This window comes from Salmo salar, chromosome 18 (assembly GCF_965601325.2).
Source record: "Salmo salar chromosome 18, fSalSal1, whole genome shotgun sequence".
Classification (NCBI taxonomy): Eukaryota; Metazoa; Chordata; class Actinopteri; order Salmoniformes; family Salmonidae; genus Salmo; species Salmo salar.
This window is the reverse complement of record NC_138308.1, coordinates 12,003,645-12,012,433: the sequence shown is the minus strand read 5'-3', so window position 1 is coordinate 12,012,433 and position 8,789 is coordinate 12,003,645. Positions and strand designations below refer to the sequence as shown.

General features: G+C 42.9%; 1 protein-coding gene across 1 annotated transcript; it reads left to right on the top strand.

Moving 5' to 3' along the window:
• Nucleotides 1-295: 295 nt before the first annotated feature.
• Nucleotides 296-4,312, top strand: stpg4 (sperm-tail PG-rich repeat containing 4). Its single transcript, XM_014154447.3, has 7 exons — nt 296-509; nt 848-904; nt 1,129-1,380; nt 1,555-1,619; nt 1,863-1,908; nt 3,709-3,813; nt 4,068-4,312. Exons 1-7 carry the CDS (start codon nt 435-437, stop codon nt 4,176-4,178), a joined length of 711 nt encoding a protein of 236 aa, XP_014009922.1. The 5' UTR covers nt 296-434; the 3' UTR covers nt 4,179-4,312.
• The last annotated feature ends 4,477 nt before the right edge of the window (nt 4,313-8,789 follow it).

Genomic DNA, 8,789 nt, shown 5'->3' with positions numbered 1-8,789 from the left:
AATACCAATTCGTGAAAAACAGATCAGAATTGGGCTGACTGTCTAAACGCAGCCATTCACACTTATTTAAAGATCCAGGTGGGATTACAACTAACCTACCAAAAAGTAGCCTAAAGATGATTGTAACACCATAATATATTATCCTATTGTGACATACCACTAGAAAACCATTTATGACACATTTCTAACCTGGTCGTGCAGTAGGCCTGTGTGACGTTACAAAGGAAACACTGTCACAGTAACTATGACAATATTCATTTGTGTCATTATCAACATCTTAAACTTCGACCTGGGTCACACAGTGTCAGCTTGTTGAAAAATGCATTGTTCGTGGGGCTGCTATTAGTAACAGTCACGGTCTGAGAAGCTGTAACTCTATCTCTGTTGAACAAACAGCAGACGGCGAAGTGCATACACACAGTACTGGGAAAACAATGACCGTAGGAAAGAATATTTCCAAAGTTAGTGACAAATCCCGCGATGATGCATCATGCAGGACAGAGGAGAGGGTAAGCTTGAGACCAGTCAGTTTAATTTTGTATCTTTGTCATGAAAAAAGAGGTTTGTTGAGAGCCAAAATAGGCTGTGAAGTGTTATCATCTTTGCACTCAGGAGGAGTTGGCAGTCATAGGATATTATGACTGTACACTGAAGTTGGATTCAGTCTCTTAGCAAAGAAATTCTGTAGCTATAGGTATTCATGACTAAAATGTCACTAAAATGTAGCTGTAGAAATAAATTAAGTCGGTTATTTTGTCACGTATACCTCAAAATACAGTCCATAAACAAGCCTTTTGCCTGTATTACAAGCCTTTTTTTTACTGTTTGGTCTTTCTTGCATCTACAGGGCAATGAGAAAGGGGACCAGTGTGACAGAGGCAGATGGTGGATGGGTACTTTGAAAGTAGGTATTTTCAGTGAGGGGAAAACAACAACAGTTGGTTTCAGTCATCTTCACACAGTTCTACTATTAAGATGATGGAATTATATAGAATTTATGTAATATTAAAAGATTAGATAAAACTCTCTATCCAGTGCATTTAAAGGTGATGCTGTCCCAAAAATGCCTTGTGTGCAGGAGATATTTAAAAATATATATATATTTTCCTCTCATTCGCATCCCTCCAGGATACGCCCATCCCTGGGAGTTACCACATCCGGGACTTCATTGAGGAGGCTGGCCTGAACCCGGTGCGTAGGACGTATGGCTTTAAGGGTACGGGGAGAGACACCAAGATGCAGATGCGTAAGGGGGACTTGCTGCTGCCGGGAGCCTATTGCTTCACTGACTCCACCCAAGAGGCCCTCCAATGCCAGGCCTCCTACTCCTTTAAGAGCTGCCCCCGCCCGAAAAACTACACCCTGGGTATCCGCGACAAGGTGGGGAGAGGATGGGAAGGGGACAAGAGGAGGGGGACCAGGGGAGGTGTTGTGGGGGAAATGAGATGGGGAGGCGCGGAGAAGGGGGTGTTATCAGCATTCATGTATCTTCTAATAATGCAGTTTTATTTGACATTTTAACCTGAATGTTTTATATTGTCCATCTTTGTCCAGGAAATAGACCTTTCACCATGCCACTACAATGTGACCCAGAAACCAGTGCCCAAGATACCCTGCAAGTAAGCACCTGTCCTGCACAATCTATCGTCATCATTTTTACACTTTCAAATCATCCTTTGAATCACAGCAAGCAGACTGCCTCTGATTCATCTCCTTGATATATGAATCATCCCCTTGATATCTTTTTCCTGTACAAACAACCACCTGACCTCTCATTTCCAGTACCACACAACAGGTCTGGCCTCTTCTCTACGGCACCTATTCTCCTCTCGAACCACTCTCTCTCTCTTCTCTCCTTGCAGACAGGTGATGTTTCGTTCGGCAGTGCAGCGTGCCAGCTTTCTGCCTGTGAGTATCTAGTCTCCACTAGCTATGACTAAGCCTCTTACCTTGCCAACAAAGGCTTGCAGACTTACGTGTTTCAGTCGGTTTGGTTATGACACCCATAACAGAGTCTGTTAGAGACCTACAGTATGTTATGGAGGTTACGGTATATTATCTCTGACCACATTTGATGCCTATTATGGCACTGTGTTGATTGATGTTTCAAGTTCGGTTGCACTGTGTGTGCTGCAGTGTGCAGCAAGTGCGTCCGCACATATTTGAGCAGTGTTGGCAGCTCTCTCGCGTTAACAGAGAAGGAAATGTGTTGGGAAATCTCAAGGGTGTCATTACTATGTAGGAGGGAGCTTTTTTTCACCGCTAGTGGTGTGTCAGGGCTAGTCCAAAACAAGTTTATTGTCAAAGGTTAAACAGTTCAACAAGTCCCGTGGCAATCATATTTGTAGCCACAGCCATTCAGACAGCTGTCTGCTTGATGAATTGAAGCAGGTTCGCCATATATCAGGGGGTCAAGGGTCACAGAGTCTTAATGTTTTACACTGAAAATAGTCAGCCAGCGAATCCCTATCAATCTCATTGAAATGAGCAACGGAGGATTTCTATTGGATTTCTCTTTGCAGGCTCCAAATGTGAAGTAGACTTTCACATATTCACATAGAAATATCCCCAGGGTTTAAGGCATTGCAAACCCAACGAAGAGGGGGGTTGTTTTCTTTCTTATGATTTGACTTAATTTCTTCATCCTCGGGCCTAAATGTGCCCCAGATTTGTTTGTGTGCACTGTGCAGTGTCTGTGCAGATGCAACTCAGAACAAACCATGTTTGGAGCCTGTATTTCCACTTTATTTGATTTATTCCTATCTGGGATTATCTAAATAAAATCTTTATTGTTTGGCCATGGCCTCTGATAAAGTTTTGTGGTCGAAGAGAACAGCTCGGGGTATCTGCACTATGCACACGTGGCGTATCTATGGGAATAGAGGTGTCGAGGACCTTCACTGCGGCATAGTCCATCTTGACACACATAATTAATGAAAGGTCAAAGGTTCAGCAGACATTTGTGGCATGGGCCAGTTATCTGTGCCACACCGGGAGAATGTGGCACTCGCTCCGACAGCAGCAAAAAGTAGGCCGGGCGCCTTGCACAGAGGCAGATCACCAGGACAGCTCATCACGGGCAGGCAAGTGTGCTTTGGTCCTCTGAAATACACCTGCATTAACACCTTCACCGCAGATCAGCTCCCCTGAGGGCTGGCGGACAGGCGGGGATCAAGTGAACTTGCCCAGCGCAATCAAATGGCAAATAATGATAGCTATAGCTAGCTAGTCTGAGCTCAGGGACATAGAAAGGCTTTTCTTTCTCTTCTTTTTTTTCTTCTCTCGTTCTTTGTGCTATGAATCACCGCATCAGGAGGGTTAGGGATGGATTACTGGCTCAGCGACATAAAAATGTTTTATGTCAGGAACGGGAAAGGCTAGGATAGGCTATGTGCTATTTTCTGCTTGTGGCCAACAGTGTGTGTTAGTGGGCAGCAGGTGGAAATGAGAGCTGGATGCCATTGAAATAAAGTAGTTTGAACCTCACGTAATTCATATAATGTATATGCCGTGGTTCAAGTATAAATAGCCATACAATATGAACTGCCTCACAGATCCAACTTCCAACTTTAGTCCTTGAATACTTATACAATCGTGATTCGTGCCAGTAAATAATCTTCCTTGGTCCCTCTGAGCAGTTTTCTTTGCCTGTGTGAGTGAGTTAGCCTATTGTAAATAGTGAATCAAATGGTTCATGTTTGTGTTCAGAGAGAGGGCCCTGCTCCTGGACATTACAACATGAGGACGGGCCCGACCAAAGGAGTCACGTCCTGTTTCAGATCCACTGTGCCCCGTCTTCACAGTGTGCGCTCGGTGAGTGACACACACACACACACACACACACACACACACACACACACACACACACACAGAGTCACCTTCACCACCATTGAGAGTAGTCGCACTCTCCTAAGCATAATGTCACTTCAAATAGTTAAAAAATAAACAGAAACTGTAATTTTTAAAGCTTGGTATGGGTATGGTATGCTCTCTCCCACAGTAATGATACGTGAAAACCTAGCTAGCTGTGCTTTTTTTAGTGAGTGTTTGTTGATCTTGTTTGGCAGAGGACACCAGGACCGGGGACCTACGAGCCGTCCTGGCAGATGGGTCACCGTCTGGGGACGGAGGCCAACATGGGCAGGGCCCACGGTCTCTTCTTCCGCAATGTCTTCTAGATCGTCCAACAAGTGTCATCCAGCCATCCCTTATTATGACTCCCTAGTTCCCCCACTTCTACTGTCTGATAGAATGCACGTGACACTGGGTGGTCATGTTGTTTATTTTCCCTCTGAGTAAAGAAAAACCCTGATTTCGTTGTCAAATGCACTTGACTTCATTTACTCACAAACGCATCTCTTACTATTCCCAGACACATAGGCCTACCATTATCAAATACATTTGTTTTGCCTAAGTCAATTTTAGAGACACTAACCAGGGAAACCAAACAATATTAATCTGCATTGCAACGCTGGTTGACTAAGGGCTCGATTCAATCCGTAGAAGATCGGCGTTATAGCGGGATTGAAATTTAACGCCAGTGTTTTCACGGAGACTGCATTCACGTTAAACGATGCATATCTCGGCTCTATCGAACATTTCCTAAAAACGTCCCATCTTCGGCACTATGGATTGAATCCAGCCCTTTGTACTTCTGCCTACCCCAGTTTCTCTCCCTCTCTCTCTGCTGGCAGCCTGTCTGGCAGGCTGTTGTGCCTCCACACTATCTGCTGTGCTATGCACTCGTGAGTGAGGGGGGAAATGCAGTTCAGTCATCCGTCACATGCACATAGCTGGCATGCTGCACATTCAACATTAGCGGAGCAGCCAGTGTCACACCACGAAAGGGCTATTCTTATCACTACCGATCCTTACTGTCAATGAAAAAAACTAACACGGGATAATGTTGGACTCAGGTTACACTGACATAAACCATAGCCTTGATAGGAATCAGCCCTGTGGACGATAGGCCAAGTAGTTCGTTTCGGTTCTGGATGCTCCGATTGTCTGAAACCACATTACATTCTCATCAGATTGTGGGAATAAACAGAGAGAAAATACTCTTCTCTCTGTGCAGCTATGAGATAAAAAAACAACAACCAGGGAGTACTTGTTCTCGACGTCTTTTGAGACATCACTATGTATCTCACTCGTTCCATTGCCCTGTATAGATGTCAGTTCATAATGTCTGCATTCTCGCAATATTCCCAAATATATCCACAATGTCATTATTTTAGCACATCAGTTTAAACCTTCCAGCACTTCACGTCCTTGTCTTCAGCTAGCGACACATGCGAGCGGCTCAAGTGTTTCAAGAGCAGGGCTCTTATTGACGTTGTCATTATGTAGGGGACTAAGGAGAACACTTTGAGGCTGACAGAAAGACATCCCTATTTACATGGGCTATAAGCCTGGTCCTGTAAGTGGGTAAATCCATTTTGAATTCAATCACTTTTTGACAGCATCCCTTTGGATTTAAACAAAACTGTTCTTACATGTTTGCCAATGGAAGAAAGTGCTCAGAAAGTTACTTCTTGGACCTGAACGCCAAAACATTCAGGAGATAAAGGTGCTCAAAATGGACCCATTTTGCATACCCCACCATACCATGAGACATCGATGTCCTCAGCACTGGAAAATATAAACGGTTGAGTTTGATATCATTTAAAAGCTTACAAACATTTCTGGTGGATGCATCATCGCTGTAGGCTGTGGTCAGGTGTACACTATAGCCAGCCACTGGTAGCCTAGTGGTTAGAGAAGCGAGCCAGCAACCGGAGGGTTGCTGGCATCATCCTAGTTACCATCACCCTTGTACAAGGCCCTAAACCCCCTACAATTGCTCCAGGGGCACTGCACTGCGGGTGACCCATTGCTTCCAGTCCCCCGGGATGTGTTTGTCTCAGGGGGTTGGCGTATGATAGTAAAGACACATTTAAGTTCTATTTAGTTAATGAACAATAAAGTACATCTTATTTTATAATCCCTCATGGTCATCATGACAACACTCTGATCTGTAACATATGCCCCATAGTGAGGACTTAGCACGACCTCTCTTTTAGGTCCTGAGTCAATGAAAGACATTGGTTAGGCTGACCACAATCCCTAGCATCATTTATACCTGGTTCTAACATGTGTCCTGATCTTGTCCACATTCCGATTGTGCCCACATTTTCAAACATGTGTCAAACAGATTTCCTGGTCCCTCCCCGTATGCACATTATTTTACAGATATTCTTTCAAAATAATATTTAATTTTAAGAAAAATGTATGCCATAAGCCAATGGTGCCACCTGTCAATGATTTTAGAAGGCAATATAATGATGATTTAAATGGTTTCACTGTCCAGATCCTTATATCCAGACACAATGGGTCTCCGACGACCTCTGGAGGTGATCAGGAAATCTGATCACAATCAGATCACAATGTGTCTTTTGATTGTCTACACCCGTCAAAAAAATGTGGGCACAATCAGAATGTGAACAAGATCAGGACAAAGGATGCATGCTAGAACCAGGTGTAAACGGGGCTAGTGAGAAAAGGACAACATATGATTGAACCAGGATCAACCTCTCCAAAAAATGCGGAATAAATTACTCTCAGAGAAGGTAAAGCATGCACCTAGGCCACTAGGCTACATTTTATTTTCTAGCAATTGCGTGACTTTATGTTATCGAAAAGCAAAGGAAACGAGATAAGCTTGTTCAATTGATCACCTCCTAAACTCCATGTAAAATCCTCTTCCGGTTCGGAGGCAGTTGGGTTGGCTGCAGCCAAGGTTTATTGCAGGATTAAGTCACTCACTTTCATTAGAAACCATCTGGTGTCAACAAGGACAACTAGGCAGAACAGGCAACCCAAACATGACCTTCTGATTTCTTGAATAGCTATATGAATTCAGGATAATATTGGGAAGGCGATATGATAGTGGATGTTCTTAAAATCCTCCAATCCTTATAATTGGCAGCTTTGAACAGGAAGTGACCCAACATCAAACCAAGCAGTTCAAATAAATTGCCACACTATTTGTGTTTTCCATTGTTTGAGGTAAGGACGTCTGTCCTGAATTGGCGCATACTGTCTCTGGAGATGCAACAACAAGCATCATCAGTCACTCCACGGTCCACATCACTCTTATGATGAACCCACGACGCCAAACGAGCGAAAACAGCCTTTGTTTACAACGCAATGAACCAAGATGGCCGCCCCCACACAATCTACTGCTGCTTCCTCCCTTCCTTGTATTACATGACCACCTTGAAAAACTCCAGCCCTCTCATGTAGCCAAATGGTAAGACATGAAGACAGAGCTGTCATGGAGTATTGTTCACTTATGTCCTCTCCGGCAGGGTCACATCCATTCCCATCGCCACCACGGTGTTGACGGCTGGCTAAAGAATTCAGAAGGCAGCATGACACCAAGGCAGATGACCAGGTATCTCTTTACCATGTAATTGACAGGTGCGATAGGCCGACATTACAGCTCTATTAAATGACATATAAAAGTTTAACAAGGTTGAATAGGCTGCTGTTAGTGAAACAAGGGGTCATTGTTTATCCCGTAATGGCGCTGGCATGATGTTGGGCACATGGACACGGACCAAGGCTGTTTGAGGGCGATCAGGTGAGTCGAATTGGTGAAATAGAACCCGGGGGGGGGGGCAAGGTTGGTGATATCTCTGCTGCTTTAACTCATTTACATTAACTGGTCAACCTCCAAACGTTATCAAGGAGAATACGTTTCAATTGGATATCTGCCACTTCATTGGCTGCTGCCTCTTGTGTCAACATTGTTTTCAAATGTATTGTTAGGTTGCCGTTTTCCTTTACTGATTGTTAAAGAGATATAACCATCTAGGTTAATGTGAAAACCCACACCAATGACCTAACATAATTGCCCTCCAGGCCTGAAGTTCAGATTGCCACACATTACCTATTGTTAGCATCCACTCTATTAAAGGTCCAATGCAGCCGTTTTTATCTCAATATCAAATCCTTTCTGGGTAACAATTAAGTACCTTATTGTGATTGTTTTAAATTAAAATGGTCAAAAAGGAAAAAAAATGCTTCTCAGCAAAGAACACTTTCTCAATAAATAATTTTGCTAGGACTGTCTGGAGTCGGGAGGGGAAAACCGAAAAATATCTGTTATTGGTCTATTAACAAATTTACGACATGATGATGTCACCAGGCAGGCCAAAACTACATCCCACCACAACAGGTTGAAATTTCAGGCAGTCATTTCAAATAGCTTTTACACTACAAGGGCATATTTTTGTTCAACCTCATAGTGTGGAAATATATATACACTACCGTTCAAAAGTTTGGGGTCACTTAGAAATTTCTTTGTTTTTGAAAGAAAAGCCAATTTTTTGTCTACACTATATTTCTTATCAATTTGATGTTATTTTAATGGACAACATTTTTTGCTTTTCTTTCAAAAACAAGGACATTTCTAAGTGACCCCAAACTTTTGAACGGTAGTGTATATATACAGTAGCAGTCAAAAGTTTGGACACACCTACTCATTCAAGGGTTTTTCTTTATTTTTACTATTTTCTACATTGTAGAATAATAGTGAAGACATCAAAACTATGAAATAACACATATGGAAGCATGTAGTTACCAAAAAAGTGTTAAACAAATCAAAATATATTTTATCTTTGAGATTATTGAAGTAATGATGTAATGATGGACTGTCATTTCTCTTTGCCTATTTGAGCTGTTCTTGCCATTACATTTACATTTTAGTCATTTAGCAGATGCTCTTATCCAGAGCGACTTACAGT

Excerpts from the sequence above, each read along its gene's own strand:
- stpg4 (XM_014154447.3), top strand. The coding sequence starts at position 435 with ATGACCGTAGGAAAGAATATTTCCAAAGTTAGTGACAAATCCCGCGAT. Across the intron at positions 905-1,128 it reads GGTGGATGGGTACTTTGAAA|GATACGCCCATCCCTGGGAG; the intron begins GTAGGTATTTTC and ends GCATCCCTCCAG. Across the intron at positions 3,814-4,067 it reads GTCTTCACAGTGTGCGCTCG|AGGACACCAGGACCGGGGAC; the intron begins GTGAGTGACACA and ends CTTGTTTGGCAG.